Genomic DNA, 17188 nt, shown 5'->3' with positions numbered 1-17188 from the left:
CCCTCATATGTCTTTTAAATATATACGTGTAATTAGGGACCGGGCAGCGACTGCTGCAAGGTCACAATTTGTTTTTGTCGGGATGATTAGGGCCCGAGAAGTGACTGCTAAAGGTGTCCTTATACATGTGCGGGAGGCAACGGCGCAGACGATACGTTGGAATGCCCCTCGTGCGTTTGCCTTTGTGCTTGTGCGTAATACACATCGAGTTGTTTTGAAAATGTGCTGCAGTTTCACTCAAAGTCGGTGGTGTCGCTACAGCTGTCATTGGCTAGGACGCAACAGAGAGGGGATTTCTCTACATTTAATGGCCAATTCCAAGTCTTTTTCTTTTCTTTTTTTTCGTTTCCGGAATAAGGAACAAAGCGGGGAACAAATGAGTATTTGAATGTCCAATTTTGGCCCATTTTTGCACATTTACAGGGGACATACTTTTGGCCCCTAGTCCTACACAGTTAACCCGATTGACTTCAAACTTGGGCTGTAACATTTCAACACCTGGGACAACATCATGGTAAAAAATCTAAAGTTTTTGACATACTATATGAAAGGGGCAGGGCATCAAATTTAGAGTTTCAAAATTCTTACTTAACAAAGCATTGCCGGTTGTACGTTTAACCTCGGGCTACGAAAATCGGTACACATATATAACAGACTATGGCCTACAAAAAAAAAAGTCTATCGGTGCCATATGCTAAACCTAATAGGAAGTCCGCCAGAGGCGGGGCATCAAATTTTGCGATTCAAAATTCTTACTTAATGAAGCATTCCCAGTTGTACGTTTCATCTAGAGTTCCCTAAATTTGAAGACATATGTAACCAGACCCATCAGCAGAGCCCAGGCTTAAGGAGGGCACATGAAATGCATGGGCAGGCCCAATTATTATGAATACCATATTGACAGCATTAACTTGCCCAATATATTTGGATAAATTTATGTAGCACTGTCGTGCATCTATCCAGTGAATGGCCCCTGGTGACAGTATTATCATAGACCGCATTTACAGTACACACACATAAAGTAGACTGCAGTGGCGTCGTGAGTACGTTGACGCCGCAGCCATATTGGATGAGGCAAAGTAAAGCTATTTGTAAAGATGCCTCCTTCTGTTTCTCCTTGGAAATATATCATCAAGCCACAACTCATTGGATTAATAAGGAATTATTACCTTTGATTATATTATCCCATTCAAAGTCAATCTTACTATTTCTGCCGATGTAATGGCAAATACAATTGCCACATCCAATAGGGCGGATGTGCTGACATATTGCTTAGAACGGGCCACCTGTTTGAACGGTGTCTGCAGCAGAATTATTAAAAAGAAAAAAAGGAAAGCAAAATCCTACTTCATTGTAGATGCCAAAACGATATGTGGGTTCCGTAGTTTTTTTTTTTTTTCCAAGTGACTCTTTAGTTGCCGACACGAAAGTAGTTTGTAGTATGTCCCTCCTCACTTGTCCTGTGCGCCAGCGTCCTCAGAAACTTGCAGCTTCACTTGTACAAAATGTACATGACTCTTGCATTGCACGCTAACATTTACATATTTGTCGCGTATGCGTATAAGTCAGCGTAAGGAATAGCTAGCATTATTTTCAGTAAGACTGTGATGGCTGTTGCAGATAAGACTGGCTATCAATCAAACAAAACCATACCACTATTTCTTCATATTGTGACATCTTGCAAGAATGACGCCAGAAAACGTTACTTGTACAAACGGCCACCGTTGGCCGAAGGCGACGCCAAAAACAAGAACAATTCGGCGAGTGGCAAGCATTAGAAGCAAAGAACTGAAGCAGGCAACACAAACGTAACATACCTCCGACACCGCGAGACCTGTGTTGCGTTTACTGACACTCGGATATAAGAGTGCTAAACCGAATGAATGGAAAAATATAATTAAAAAAGGAGAACCATTTTAGAGATCCATGCCTCAAATGGGTGGGCACAATCACCTTGGTGGGCGGGCACAGACCCCTATGGCCCGCCCATGGTGACGGGTGTGTATGTAACACCCCTTAAGGTACAAAAAACTCTTTTTGAAGCATATGCTAAACCTAACAGAAAGTCCGCCAATTTGATTTACTTTGGAACATGTTGGTTGCCATTCTTTTGTCCGTTTATAGGGGTCTAATTTTAACGAACTCCTCCTACAGTTTATCCGTTCATCTTCAAACTTGGTGTGATTCATCTTAAGATGTTGAAGATAAAATGTTATTGAAAGCTTTTTATTTTGTCGCACGCTGTTGTCGTGGCATGCACTGCTTGCAAAGGGAAAAAAAATCCTTCTTAATGACGCATTCCCAGTTGTACGAAGCAGCTAGAGCTACGAAAATTGGCAGGCACGTGTAGCACCCCGAGACGCACAAAAAAAAAAAAGTCTATTGGGACCATATAGCTAAAATGTACAGAAAGTGAGCTACGAATTTTTTAATGTCCAATTTTGGCCCATTTTGGCACATTTACTGTGATTATGCTTTTTCCCACTTTGCAAACAGTTTTCATCCGATTGACTTCAAACTTGGCATGTATCATCTCAAGACCTCAGACAACAACTGGGCAACTTTTCGAAGTACTAATGATGGGGGCGGAGCATCAGATCTTGCCTTTAACGCTCTCTGACCGCCATAAACGTTTAAAAACGTTCAGTATAATCCTAGTATAGCCCGCCATAGACGTCTATTGACGTCTACTATGTTTTTTTATGGAAACGAGTGGAGGAAAGCCTTGGGCAGCTGTGCTCCAAGTATCAAGCCGATCAGGTTACTATGAGTATTCCTGGCCACTAGATGGCTGTGATGAGTCTTTTGGACAAGATCGGGTAGGAGACAACAGTAGAAGAAGAGAGGCTGAGCTCGAGTGTTGAGGGGGAGAGAATGGCTTAACTTGGCTAAGGGAGTCAAAAAGGCTACAGATGGCAATCAGCTCACGCTTGATCCTTATTTTCAAAGCTCAAAAGCATCGACCAGTGCTCAAGAGCACAGTGATGACGGGGTTAAGTCATAGTTGAAGCGGGGATGCGGCCGTTTCGACCACGTCCTAAGGCCCCACCGGATAGCGATGCTAATAACGTCCTAAGGCCCCACCGGCTAGCGATGCTAACACCGGAGAAAAGTGGTGCACAACCGAACACGTCTGCACAGATGACGTTTCATCGGACGATGACGACTACTATGGGTCCGATGCAAGACAGTCTTGGACAGTCTTCCAAAGAACGTGAAGGTAAGCGCTAGTAAGTTGCTAGTAAGATTACTTTCCTAACTTTTCGGGCGATCTGCTAGCAGCGTGTGTAAATGTGCTGATATACACTAGAACATCTATTACCTATACAAACGTGAATGTATATTTTATAGATCGTGCTCTCAGCAACGTCCGACCGCTGGTTCTACGACAAAGAAAGGTAAAAAAAAAAAAACGTTTTCAATACACCGCAACAATAAAAGGAAAGTCGATAGTATTGTAATTGTATATGTTTCTTTCAGCTCCCACTCATAGGGCCCAAAGTGACCCTTCTCACAGTGAGCAGAACAAAGGTAAAAAGAAAAAAAAAAAAAGATTCTCCACAGCACTAATAAAATATTTGATGGTAAACGTCTTCTATAATTACAGAATGTGCATCAACCAATACATCCAAGAAAAAAAGGTAAACATCATGCACACACACACACGCATTGCATCACAGTGGTCTACAATAATATATGATATTGAAATGTATATTTGCAGATCCCAAAGATTCTGGCTGGCTTGAAGCTGATGAAGTTGGCTGGCAGCCAACCATCTTCCCCTTTGCTGCAAAACCAGGACCAAGGGATGCTGCAGCAGAGCTGAATTCCCACCTGCCAGCTGACATCCTGGAGCTCTTCATCACGGATGAACTTCTCCAGCACATCGTTCATCATACCAACCTCTACCCAAATCAGTCCATGCAGAAGCAGACTGACAAAAACTGTGGTGCAAATCCTGCTGCATCCCCCTAGCACGCACGGGATTGCTCCACAATATACCACACAAAAAGAAAAATTGTGTCGTTGAAACATCCACACAATTGTAAATAGTAACACGTACACACACACCACACATGCGCAGTTGCGCACGTGTAAATAGTTTGCAAATTGTTTTCCAAATTGTTTGTTTGGATTGCTACTGTTGCATGTAAATAAACTGTTATTTTGCAATCAAAAAACACTTTTTTTTTAATTGTTGGGGTAGTGTTTTATACAAGTTTAGGTGTTTGTAGAATCACTCATGCAAAAAAAAAAGTGCCAAATTCACTAGAGTGCATGAAATAACATCGTTTCACAAAAAGCTTGATTTCTCCGTATTTTGGAAGAAAATATAGGATTTGGGTGAAACGAAGCTGTTTTCTATTGTTGATTGGTTTAGATGAAAGATGAGACTTCAATCTTTCATTTGGTAGTATCCGCGTTTCCATAGTCCTAACACAACATTTTCTGTGGAGCTTGAAAGATCGGTAAAATTCTGTAAATCAGCTGGCACTATGGGGTTACCTTTTCCGAAAATGGCTGGCAGTCAGAGTTAAAAGTGCATTTGAAAATTCAGTTTTACATATAGCACCACCTAGTGGTGACAGTAAATGCCATACTGTACGTTTTTAGTGACTGTGCCGAGCTCGTTAAAGGGGTCCAGTTGAAAATTGGTCAGAAAAGCCTTAAGATGTTGATCATGCCCCACACTGAATATTGTAACTTTTCCCCAAAGGGGGCGTGGCCGTTACAGTGCCGCAAAATCTGATGATTTTTTGCGACAATAAAAGCTTCTTTAACTTGACCTAGATGATCCTATTTTCGCAAAATTTGACACATTTGATGAGTCCAGCCCTTAAGACATCTACAAACTTGTATTTCATCGTACTGATAGCGCCATCTACTGGCCTTTTTTTTTTTCTTACGATTTTTCTTCAAAGTTTTTCTCCAACCACGTTAACTGGACCTACCTCATATTTGCTCAGATGAGGGTTTCGGCCTTCATGATGTCACAACACGAAGTTTGTGAGTTTTCGTGAAACGCTGTGGGCGTGGCTAAGCACTGTTCGCCAAGAAAACACCAATTTTGAGGGCCTAAACATACACAGAAGCTCATGAAACTTGGCACACCCATCTGACCTGGCAAAATGAGCAATATTTTATTGTGGATTGTGCTATTTTTACAAAAATGACTCAATAGCGCCCCCTAGAAATTTTTAACAAAGCAGCCCCGGTTTTACGTTTAAGCCAGATCTACTGAATTTTTTAGGTATATGAGGGAGCCCAAGACCTACAAAAAAAAAAAAAAGTCTCTGGGACCCATATGCTTAAATGAACAGGAAGTGATCCACAATTTTTAATGTCCCATTTCGGTATTAGCTGCAAAGATATACCGAGACTATAAAACGCTCATGGATCAGTACAGCGGCAGCCGCAGTGGAAATGACAACCGAGTGAATGGGACGGCCAATTCGACGCCACGCTACATGGACACCGGAGCAATATTGGAGTCAGCGCGCCACGGATTAACAAAGGTAAACACGACAATGTTACAGAAATACTTGTAATATTGTCATTTAGTTCCGCGTGTAGCGCTTGGCAGCAGCTTAATTGTGTGACTGTCTATTAGTCAGTAGTTATTTTGCTGCGACTAGCAAATCTCCTGCTGGCGTTATTTTGCCGTGAACACTCGGAATGACAAATTCTTGGCCTGCTGTGAATACCACAATTGCTTATAGACATTTTCAAGCGTATAGGAATAACACAAATGTGCACAACCAGTTTCCTGCAGCGTCGTTATGGCCGTTTTGTCGAGTCAAACACATTTCACCAGGAGTTTGCTTAGCGCTTACAAGGCTCGACAGTGCGAGCATTTCACTCGTAAATGCGAGCAACTTTCAAGTGCGTGCTGTTGAACAAAAATCCCGCTCGCGCGGCGCGAGTGTATTAGTGCACCTACCACACTATGTTTGAAACGGACATTCGAAAGTTGCCGTGGCTCTCCCGTAGCAACAAGAGCGCGCCGTCGTGTGCCGACTCAATCCAATAGTATTTGAGTGAAACATGACCCGCTGCAATGTGATAGGTTGTCTACTTCCTGATCGGCACAACATAGTGTACACGCGCACCACGCTCACTACAATTTACATACAAACATTTATGATATGGCTCTTTCCACCGGACCGGTTCCACACGGAAGTGGCATTTTTTTGTCCCCGGATGTCTCCATGGGACTCTTTCGGGGCCGAGCGGTTGCGTTGTAACCGCTGTTTAGAACCCTTTCGGCCATGGTTCTGCAGTGCCGGTCGTCGGGAGACCAGGGGGCTGTGTCGTCACCTGTCATCTGATTGATCGACAGGAACATGGAGAGCAACGCCGTGGCACACGCCCATTTCCTTGTTTTAAGCAAGAAGGGGAAGAGGCATCCGCGGTCTTCGCCAAAGTCATGAAAATACGGTACATACAATCAATATAATAATCTTTTACAACAACGCTGAACTATTTTTACAATTTAAAAGATACTTGTGGTGGATGGGTTTGTAATGTTTGTGGTTAAAAAAAATAAATAAATAAAAAATTGCGGTCGTGTGTTCCCATTAACTTGAATGAGAGCGCCAGCGACAGACCTCTCCGTTCACGAATAGCTTTGCGACTCGTGAGCCGGTCGTGAATTGCAATATTTCATCCATAGTGGTCCATATTAAATTGTAAATATGGTTCAATGTTGGCGTGACTTGCCACTCGTGAAATGTTATGGCTGATCAGCACGCATTGGGAAATGCAAGCTTGGCTTGGAACGTTCAAATGATTCCGCCCCCTCCACGCCGCGCGCCGACTGTAAAGGAAAGGAATGGAGGCGGGTGTGGTTGCGTGTCGTGTGGGGCTCATGAAAAAGCGGCAGCGAATTTAAAAAAGAAAAAGAAGAAGCGGTCTATTGCTGATTATTTTCTTAAACAAAATGAGAATGAGGAGGAAAATGATGGCGGTAAAGGAGGGCCAGTGGAAGGTGCCAAATCAAACGGGCAGGGGAACATCGGCTGAGGAGCAGGTGAAGGGAAAAAAAAAAAAAGTACGGACTTTTACTGAGCTAAACAAAATCATGTTCACATGAGTTAAGTTATACGAAATTATTGACTTGTTTTGATAGCCACTGCTGTTGCAGGAAAACCTTGTGTTCCAAGCAAATATTTTGCAAATATAGGACTGTCTCAGAAAATTAGAATATTGCGATAAAGTCCATTATTTTCTGTAATGCAATTAAATAAGCAAAAATGCCATACATTCTGGATTCATTACAAATCAACTGAAATATTGCAAGCCTTTTATTATTTTACTGTTGCTAATTATGGCTTACAGCTTAAGGAAACTCAAATATCCGATCTCAAAATATTAGAATATTTCCTCTGACCAAGTAAAAAACAATGCCATAATCAGCAATATTGAAACAATAAAAGGCTTGCAATATTTCAATTGATTTGTAATTAAATGTATGGCATTTTTTGCTTATTTAATTGCATTACAGAAAATAAAGGACTTCATCACACTATTCTAATTTTCTGAGACAGTCCTGTATATCGAGGTGCGTATGCCTAAGATCATGCTTACACCTCCACCAAAAATGGTGCGACCAAATCCTGTGCTGTGCGAGCAACTAAAAATGTTACTCGCACCAGTGCTAGTAGGGGAAAAGTTAGTGTAGAGCCCTGGCTTAGTACCACAAAATTACGGCAACGTAGGAACGAAAGGCAAACTTTTTCCACTCACCGTGACGTAATAACCATCGATGGTGAATTGGCGGTCACAAACACGGCTCGAATTGCAAAGTCACATCATCTTGGTCGCGAAAGAAGAGCTTATTCCCCTCAGATAGCCCTTGCAGCCCGGGCCACTTTTCTTTTTTTTTTTCCCTCACAATTTAGGACCTCAAATTTGCCGTTGTTTTCTTGGCTAACAGGGTTTAGCCACGCCCACAGTGATTTGCGAAAACTCACATACTTCGTGTTGTGACATCATGAAGGCCGAAACCCTCATCTGAGCAAATATGAGGTAGGTCCAATTAACGTGGTTGGAGAAAAACGTTGACAAAAAATCGTAAGAAAAAAATTGCCAGTAGGTGGCGCTATCAGTAAGATGAAATGTAAGTTCGTAGATGTCTTAACACTGGTAGATCGTTCGGATTTTTTGACATGAATCTCTACTTCATCCTCACCTTCAGTGTGTGCCATCATCACTGACTTACCCCTGACAACGTTGTGTGACACGAGTTCTGGTCCTGTGTTGGACGAGAGGAAAATAGTCCAGCAAACTGGCTGGGGTCACGGAAATAAAGCGTTTTTCTTCTAAAAACAATTTGTGTTCAAAAGATTGATACATTTGCATCACAATACTCCTTTTCTGGAAAAAAAAGTCAGACGCCATTACCGCCGGCACTACTTTTCTGTTCGTTCTTATCACTGCGCGGCGCACCGCATGCAGCTGATAGACGCGCACTAATCTACAAGTTGTTTGTCTTTTCGAAGGCGGAAGGATCAGCTGTCTGTAGCGCGTCGATTAGCTGTCTATAGGGCGACGCGCAGTGATACGAACGAACAGAAACGTAGTGCCTGGCAGTAATGGCGTCTGACTTATTTCAGCTTTCTTCTGCTGAACAGGCTCCTTCCTCTGAATGCTGATGACCGTGTGCAGAGGGTGGCTGCTATTGTCCATAATATCCAGCAGTTTGTCCAGAGTCCTCTTTTCTGCCACTGTCACCAGAGAGTAGCTTCATGCCGACCACAGAGCCGACCACAGACCCGACTGATAAGCTTGTCCAGTCTGTGAAAGTCCTTCTGGACCTCCTAAAGTCAATGACCAGCTCCTTCGTTTTAGAGGTATTGAGCTGTAGGTGGTTGGTGTGGCACCAAGCAGCAAAGTCTCTGACCAGTCTCCGATACTCCAGAGGGGGCTGGATGGTGTTAAAGGCACTGGAGAAGTCCAAAAAAAAGAGGATCCTCACTGTGCCGCATCATGGGAGTTATTAAGCATTTGCTCTTTCTGGACAAATGAAATTTGAAAGGCGATATTTGATGCGCCGCCCCCGTCATATAGTATTTCGAAAAGTCAAGATTTTTTTCCCAGTTGTCGTCTCAGGTCTTGAAAAGATACATGCCAAGTTTGAAGTCAATCAGATGAAAACTGTTTGCAAAGGGGGAAAAAGCATGACCACAGTGAATGGGCCAAAATTGGACATTCAAAAATTCATAGCTCACTTACTGTACATTTTAGGTACATGGTCCCAATAGGCTTTTTTTTTTTTTTTTTTTTTTTTTTTTGTGCGTCTCAGGGCTACACGTGCCTGCCAATTTTCGTAGCTCTAGGTCAGACGTGCCGGGATTGTTTTTATTTTTCTACACTAGGGGGCGCTATAGAGTTGCGCTGTTATGACAACTTCATAATATCAAATTTTTTGCCGGGCCCCAAGAGTGTGCAAAGTTTAGTGAGTTTTCGTAAATGTTTAGGTCCTCAAAAATGTGATCGTTTGCAAAGAAGAATGAAGAAGAAGAATTCAAACGAAAAGCAATAGGGACCTCGCAGCGGTAGCTGCTCGGGCCCTAATAATAATAATAATCCAAACGAAAAACAAGAGGGACCTCGCAGCGGTAGCTGCTTGGGCCCTAATAATAATCCAAACGAAAAACAAGAGGGACCTCGCAACGGTATCTGATCGGGCCCTAATAATCCGAACGAAAAACAATAGGGATCTTGCAGCGGTAGCTGCTCGGGCCCTAATAATAATAAATAATAATTCGAAAGAAAAACAATCGGGACCTTGCAGCGGTAGCTGCTTGGGCCCTAATAATAATAATTAGAACGAAAAACAATAGGGGCTTGTTCGGACCCTAATAATAATTCGAGCAAAACAACAGGGACCTCACATCGGTAGCTGCTCGGGCCCTAATAATAATTCAAATGAAAAACAAGAGGGACCTCGCAGCTGTAGCTGCTCAGGCCCTAATAATAGTAATTTGAACGAAAAACAATAGGGACCTTACAGCAGTAGCTGCTCGGGCCCTAATAAATTTATTTTCATCGACTAAAATTGGATTAAAACTAAAATACAATCAGATGACGAAATTGACAAAACTTGAATTAATTTTAGTCAAAGGTCTATCACTAAAACTTAAGTAAAAAATTGCCTGTCAAAAACATGCCGTATTAACCCATCCATTAAGCATATATTTAATTGATTTACAGTTAAACATATGACGTGTGTATGAAGTGGGAAACGTACTGAAATTTCGACAGAAGACAGATTAATAACATTTATTTTTCAATAGTCAGATAATGGATGGATGGATGAGAAATAGTGTGATTCTTACAGTGACAGCTTCACATGGCCATTTTTATGTGAGAAATGTGTGTCATATTTGCTTTATATTTGTATTTTAGATAAGCAGTCGACAGAGGAGGAAGTTTCAGAAATTGACACAATTCAGCTATGCCTGAAGATTAAATGCTACAGGAACACGAGAGCAAGCAAAGATTCTTCAGATCCGCAAGAACTCTATTTAAACAACAAAGGTAAGACGAACTCCAAAGAAGGGCTGACTAAAACGTTAGCAGTCGACAAGGCAGCACAGTGATTGAGTGGTTAGCACATCCGCCTCCGAGGGCTGAGGACGCAAGATCGAGTCCGAGCTTCGGCCTTCCTGGGTGTAGTTTGCATGTTCTCCCCGTGCCTGCGTTGGTCTTCTCTGGGTACTCCGGTCTCCTCCCACATTCCAAAGACATGCATGGGACGTTGATGAGCTGATCATGGATCAGCTGTGTTGAAGAAGGGAAATATCCAAAACCAGCAGGACTGCGGCCCTCGAGGACCGTATCTCGCCACCCCTGCTGTACATAGTCGTCATACATTACAAGCTTACCATGCCAAAGTAAATCTAACATAAGGCGCTTTCACACCAAAAAGCCCAGGAACTTTGAGTTCATGGTAGAGTCAGTTCCGGGTCCGAAGAACTTGTGAGCGGCCCACGAGTTTGCGTTCACACGGCATGAAAGCAGGCAGGTTAGTTTATTCAAATGAGACTGATGACGTATGTCAGGGGAGGAAAAAAAACAGCACTACCCCGCCTGTCCAGCAAGTGGCGGTACCGGTAAAACTGAATGACAAACAACCAGTGTGACGTTAAAAAACGCGACCTTTGACCCTCCATCGCCATTTGTTATAATACAAGGCATATCATCTTTTCGTTTTCCTTGTCATGTAGTACAGAGTTGTGTTTGCAGCAATTAGAACTTCACGGGAAAGGTTGATGAGAACCATTGGGACCCGCCGTATTACCACATCAAGATGAGAAATGGGCAGGACTTGCTCACTTGGAAAGACAGTCAAACCTGCAAGCACGAAGACGTGCACTGGTAAGGTTTAAACACAATTATACGAAATTTATTTCACATCGGAATTAAGCTGTAACATGTAACGGAGCTCCCCTTGCAAGGTGGAGAACACGAAAAAAAAAAAGAAGTTACAGAGTGTATTAGTGCCTTAAACACAACGTATGACTGGCGCGTTCAGTTGCACGTCTACTTGCGTGTGTCCCCGCGCGTCGGTCGTTTGTGGATATTTTGTCGTACTTTCTGCCATGAAAAGGGCAATCGCTGGAAACTGGTGTTTCCTGCCTAGTTCTCGTGCAATTCACGGCAAAATAGGGCTTGATGGCGAGTAGCTGTTCACGCTACATGTACGCTGCGTATTTCATAATACCGTTGGACCTGGACGTATTGTTAGTCTGTCCGCATGTTTTTTTTTTTTTCTTTTTTTCTGTTAAAACACATGATTGACCGATCCAAAGTGTTGAAATGGCTTGCTTTCTTTGACGATGCACGAATGTTAGAACAAAGGTGCCGGGATTTTGGGAAAAGTGCTGATTTTGGAAGTGTCAGATTGCCACCTCAAGCCAGTGGTTTATCATAGGGCCATAAATTGGTGCATGTTCCGCTATTTTAAGGTATTCTGTCATGTAAATCACAAGGCTGTTGCACAAAAGTAATTAATGTAGATATTAACATTTATTAATTTGTTGTGTTTCTGTTTCAGATTTGCCACTTCTACCAATCTGGGTGTGTTCCGCGCAGGGAGTGGAAGAACATCAGAACCTCTGAATGGTGGGACGCTGTAATTATGTTTGCATTACTGTTTGTCAAAAATAAAAACATTAAAAAGAATTCATTGAGCATAAGTTTTTATTCGTGTGGAAAAAAAACCCAGAACCACAAAAGTGATATGAAAACAAAAGCATTTATTACTTATGCATTTGGCTTATTTGTGTCCACAAGTCTGTTTTGGACTGCCAGGAAGCCCATTTGGAACTCTCTGTCGTGCCTTTGTTCAACCAGCTCATGTGCCACGTGTTGATCTTCCTTGCGCTCCTCGCTTCTGAGGTCAACTTCCTCCTTGTGCTGCTCGCGTCTGAGTTCAAGGTCCTCCTTGTGCAACTGCATTTCTTCTAAGAACGTTGCACTCGTGGACTCCCCCTTCTTTTCATCAAATTGGTGCAGGTATTCCAAAAATAGGTGGTCTCGGTCCCGTGTCCACTAACCTATAGGGATGTAAATGTACAATGAGTGACAGTAAATACTTTTGATGAGCTTCCAGTTACATGACTTTGAACTTATTGGAACTTGACAAAGGGGCAGGAAACTCTGTTCGAGTGGCGCAGTTTCTGCTTGTGGACGGACCATCCTCGCTTGTACCTTCCTAACGCATCGACTTAAACCAGGGGTGGCGAGATCCGGTCCTCGAGGGCCGCAGTCCTGCTGGTTTTGGATATTTCCCTTCAACACAGCTGATTCATGATCAGCTCATCAGCAAGCTCTGCAGAAACCTGATAACGAGCCTGTTAATTGGAATCAGCTGCACTTCGAGTAGGGAAATCTGCAAAACCTGCAGGACACCGGCCCTCGAGGACCGCAGTTTGCCACCCCTGACTTAAACGGTTTCAACAGATTCGTGCTATGAGTAAGAGTACAGTACAATGATTTAGGTAGGGGTAAAACACGGCACTCACGTTAATGTACTTTCATTTTTCATAGTTACAGAACAGAATATGCCACACTACATTGCCAAATATGGCGGCATGCACTTGAGGCTTTTTTAGGCAATACACACTAGTAAAATTGCAGGAATGTAACTTTTTTTTTTCCCCCCCTTTCTCAATGCACCATTATGAGTGAAATGAAAATTGTATATGTGAGTATGAGGATTTATTATTGTGTATGCCTATGAATTTCATGTACATACGTTAATGACAAATGCACGCATGTGTTAAGGTGCAATTGTTTACACAAGCAGGATTACACATTTTCTTTTAGTACATTCCAGTAAAAGAAAATGTGTAGTAAATTAATACATTCCAGTAATGTACTTTTTTTTTTTTTTTTTTTTTTTAAATGAAATGAGTCAGTAGATATAAAGAATGGGTAGGACTAGACAAGTTTTTAACTTCTTTCTACTCCTTTGAACATGTAAACTATTATGAATGATTGCAATAAGTTTCTTCTTTCTTTCAAAATGTTAACTGCTACTCATTTGTTTATAATGTCCAATAAACAAACAAACACACTGCCTTATTCAACGAAGCAAAATTAATTGTGAGTGGGGTGTTGCTTTAAAAGTTTTAAATGAAGCTTTTGAAGTTATATAAAATTAAATGAAACATACCAGGACTGTTCAGGGAGGCATCGTAACGTAAAGGAGAGCACAGAGAAGGTCCCGCTGTAAGTCAGAGTACATCACAACAAAGGTCAGTTTACACTGTTAGACGGCATACCTTTTATAGCAACGGATATTTCACCGTGACCGTCAACTCCCCTGCCAGCGAAATTCTCGCGCGATTCATGGCAAAGTAGCGCTGGTATCGAGGTGAAGGTCACGGCAAAATATCAATTTCGAGTCATTCTTCTTACGTTTTCGTTTCCCCAGAACTATATACGAGCTGTTAGGTGATGAGACTAACAAGTTAAAACTCTTTAGTCGCGTTGTACACAGAGCCTTGGCTTAAGGGAAAAAAAAACAAAACGAAGTGGTTGTTTTGCTTTTAACCGTGCATATCATGCCTGGTTTCCACACGTCCTTTGCACAAAGCTTTCCAATTTCGTCATCACTGGAAGCAAGGCTATTTCGGCATTAGCTGCCTACAATACTCTTCATTTACTAGGTTAATTGATTTAGGAATGATTTCACATTACATAGGTTCGGAGCTGGATGCGTGCCTTTGCCAAGCTTAAGCCATGCTACGCTAACAACTTAGTGCTAGCGCGGTGTAAAAGCCACGTTAAGACCGCGCAGCGACCTAAACGAATATATAAATACAAATGTTCATGAGGCAATTCTGTCTTACCTTGGTGTGTTAGCGTGTCTGTTGTTGAGGAATCCTCGCCCACTGCCGTGTCCTCGCACATAACTTCCAGCATTGCAATTGCAGAGTCCTTTGTTTTACCGGTTGTACACCCCATCCGGTGGCCGAGAATGACGTCCAGTCTTTCGTACCATTTATTAATTTTGCGGTCATTTCCGCTTCGGCTGTTGTGGTCCTTGAGTTTTTTATAGTCCTGTTTGAGTTTCTTGAGTTTTTCCCTTACCTGCCTTTGTGTGTGGAAAATGCTAAGCTCTTCTAGCTTCGCGGTTATCAATTGATAGACTTTATCGTTTCTTGTGGCACTTTCAAATTGTCGTTGGGTCTCCTCGTCCCCGTAAATGCTCAGGAGAGCCTGCACTTCTTCGTCCGTCCACCTATCGGTTTTTTTAAATCCTTCCATTTCCAAAACGTTTGGGGGGGAAAATCGTCGCGCTCTCAGCAGTGAAAAGTAAAAAAGAAATGGCGGCTTTACCGCGAAAAACTCACCTATCCAAAACACACCTCCTCGTCCAGTCAACCAATCATGACACACTTCACAACACGCCCCCACTTGTGTAGTTCAGGGTACACCGAAATACCCTCCTCTTGCCTAGGTACTTAGGTAGTACCGTTTCTACCCCCCCAGACCCGGAACTACTTTTGTGTGTGAACGCAAACTTTGGACAAACTCCCCCGGAACATAGGGAAGTTCCTGATGTAAGGGAAATCGGTCCAATTAATTATTAAATCAATAATTGTTAATTATTAAATTAATAATCAATTGGCTCATTAATTGAAGGAGACTCAAACTTAATATTTAAATTAAGTTGAGCTTGCCTGCGGAGCACCACATCTCTTTTTGATAATTTTATCAGGATAACAGATGAGAACCTCGTTGAATCAGTCATTAAAATGAAGGTTGTGCCCTTACTACAATTTTGTGAGTTCTTTGTTCAGCTTAGAGGTCACTATAAATTGATGAAACACACACACAGTAAACCAGGGGTTGAGTTTTGTGCACGTTTATTCTCTAACCTAGGTGGGATAATCTACTTAGAATTTCAAGAAGCAAAACTAACTACTATGATAGGAAATGAAACGAGAACTAAAATAATAAAAATAATCAAAGGAGAAGAAAAGAAGAAAAGAGAAACGGTCTTAACCAAGGTGATAGATTTCTTAAATCAAACCAACATGGGACCCACAATCAACCTAGTTTGCACCAATTTGTACTAGGGCAAAGGCCTGCAAAGTTGCACTTACAGAGGGGGTTGGTCTCAGAAGCAGGACCCTGGATGGAGACTCGCCAAGCCCGTTTGAAGAAGGGATGAAGAAGGTTCAGTTCAGGAGAGGGAGAGACAGGTCGTCCGGCTGGCCAACTGAGCGTCACGGGGTCAACCTGCTGGCTGGGAAGGGCCCTTTTTGGTTTGAGGCCTAGTGTGCCTGGAAAGGCACCATCCGTTTGAGCCTTGTGCAGGGACCAAAAGCAGCGTGTTTCGCTGCGCCTGTCGCAACACGCGATGGCTTCTGTGCGTTGCCGTGTGCTGGAGGTTAAGCTAGCTGGGCTAGCCCTTTGTCTGGCAGCCGCGCCGATGGAGACCAGGAAGGAGCCAAGGAGCAGCGAAGAAGCGGGAGCCAAAGCAGCGGAAAAGAGAGAGAGCAGCAAGCAGGGAGCGTGCTTTTAAATTGGGAGGGCGGCGGCCTCCACACCAGGGGGGCCGGTTGAGACCACAGTGGAAAGTTACCAGCTGGGGGAGGTTTTTGGTTGACTAATCAGATTGAATCTGGATCCCATGTGTGTTAAGATTCTAAGGTCAGAATTCAACCAATGCAACACGTACAATTGAATACCTCAAATAAAATGTTACCTAGCTTACACTGTTAAAACGTGCATACACATGAAAGTTTAGTGGAGAATCTGCCACTGCAATGGAACATTTTCATGACATTTCATGGAGTCAACATTTCACAAATGGCAAACATAACATTTTATAATTCATTGTTCTGTTGCAAAATAAGAAAGTCAAGTTTCTAAGAAGGCTTTTACTGTCCTGATTTGTGTGTGTGTGCGCGTGCGCGTGTCAGTCAGAGCATGTGTGGCTGCTTGTGGGGGATGTTCTTGTGTCTTCCCACCCCCCACAGTGGCATGTTCAGGCCACAGGAGCTCAATTCCTTTGGAACTGAGGTTGCAAAAAGTTACAACCGGCCGATAATCGTTACAGATCCTCCCTTTGGCGATGGAAACGTTCTTCGACAGAACGTTTCGGTCGGCACTTCTAGACGTGGCATCGGCAGGTGGACAGGTGAAGCACAACAATGCAGTTACCAGAGTACAAAGTTGGTGCAAACCCACCCCTCCCCTCCCTTTGCTAAAGCTAGACTCGGCAGTTGGCTATGATGTTATCTTTCCCTCTAGGTCTACACTACGTGTCGTGTATAGAGTGGAAGGGGAAAGTAACAGACGCAACAGGAGAAGAACACGAGAGTGAAAAATAGGAGTCCAATAGTTGTCTAGAGGCCTGTGTAGGAATGTCATGTCAATGTGACTGAAAGGGGGCACTTTCGGTTCTTACTATGACTTTGGGTCTTTCTAGGGCAAAAGAAAGCTGTATTAAGGGAGCATGCAGGCCGAGAAGACGTTCTCACAACTGAGCTGTTGATGTATCAAACAGATTAGTGCAGCATGTCAAGTCTCAGCGCGGTCACACCTTGCGTGTGAGCGTGCTCTGGTTGGGACACCGAGAAGAAACAAACTGTCTCGTGGTTAGTTTGGTTCAGCTTAGCGTGATGCTAGGCAGATTGAGGACCAGCGTAGTCCTTTTGGTTGT

The 17188-nt window shown here is 42.9% G+C and overlaps 2 protein-coding genes across 6 annotated transcripts in view; both read left to right on the top strand.

Annotated features, from left to right (window-relative positions):
• Positions 1-17188, top strand: part of polr1c (RNA polymerase I and III subunit C) — a 119457-nt gene that overhangs the window by 45994 nt on the left and 56275 nt on the right. For 4 of the 5 annotated variants that reach the window (XM_077495228.1, XM_077495227.1, XM_077495226.1 and 1 more), the window contains exon 5: positions 10411-10542. The exons of the other annotated variant lie outside the window; for it this stretch is intronic. In XM_077495228.1, the coding sequence (XP_077351354.1) occupies positions 10411-10542 (132 nt within the window). The remainder of the gene's footprint in view (positions 1-10410; positions 10543-17188) is intronic. 5 annotated transcript variants of the gene reach the window in all.
• Positions 9-4086, top strand: LOC144001156 (uncharacterized). The gene is made up of 5 exons (XM_077495229.1): positions 9-3220; positions 3352-3398; positions 3481-3531; positions 3608-3641; positions 3722-4086. The coding sequence occupies exons 1-5, from the start codon at positions 3016-3018 to the stop codon at positions 3973-3975; spliced, it is 591 nt and encodes a 196-aa protein (XP_077351355.1). The 5' UTR covers positions 9-3015; the 3' UTR covers positions 3976-4086.

This window comes from Festucalex cinctus, chromosome 14, assembly GCF_051991245.1.
Source record: "Festucalex cinctus isolate MCC-2025b chromosome 14, RoL_Fcin_1.0, whole genome shotgun sequence".
Lineage (NCBI taxonomy): Eukaryota > Metazoa > Chordata > Actinopteri > Syngnathiformes > Syngnathidae > Festucalex > Festucalex cinctus.
The sequence above is the reverse complement of the archived record's forward strand: the minus strand, read 5'-3'. Positions and strand labels throughout refer to the sequence as shown.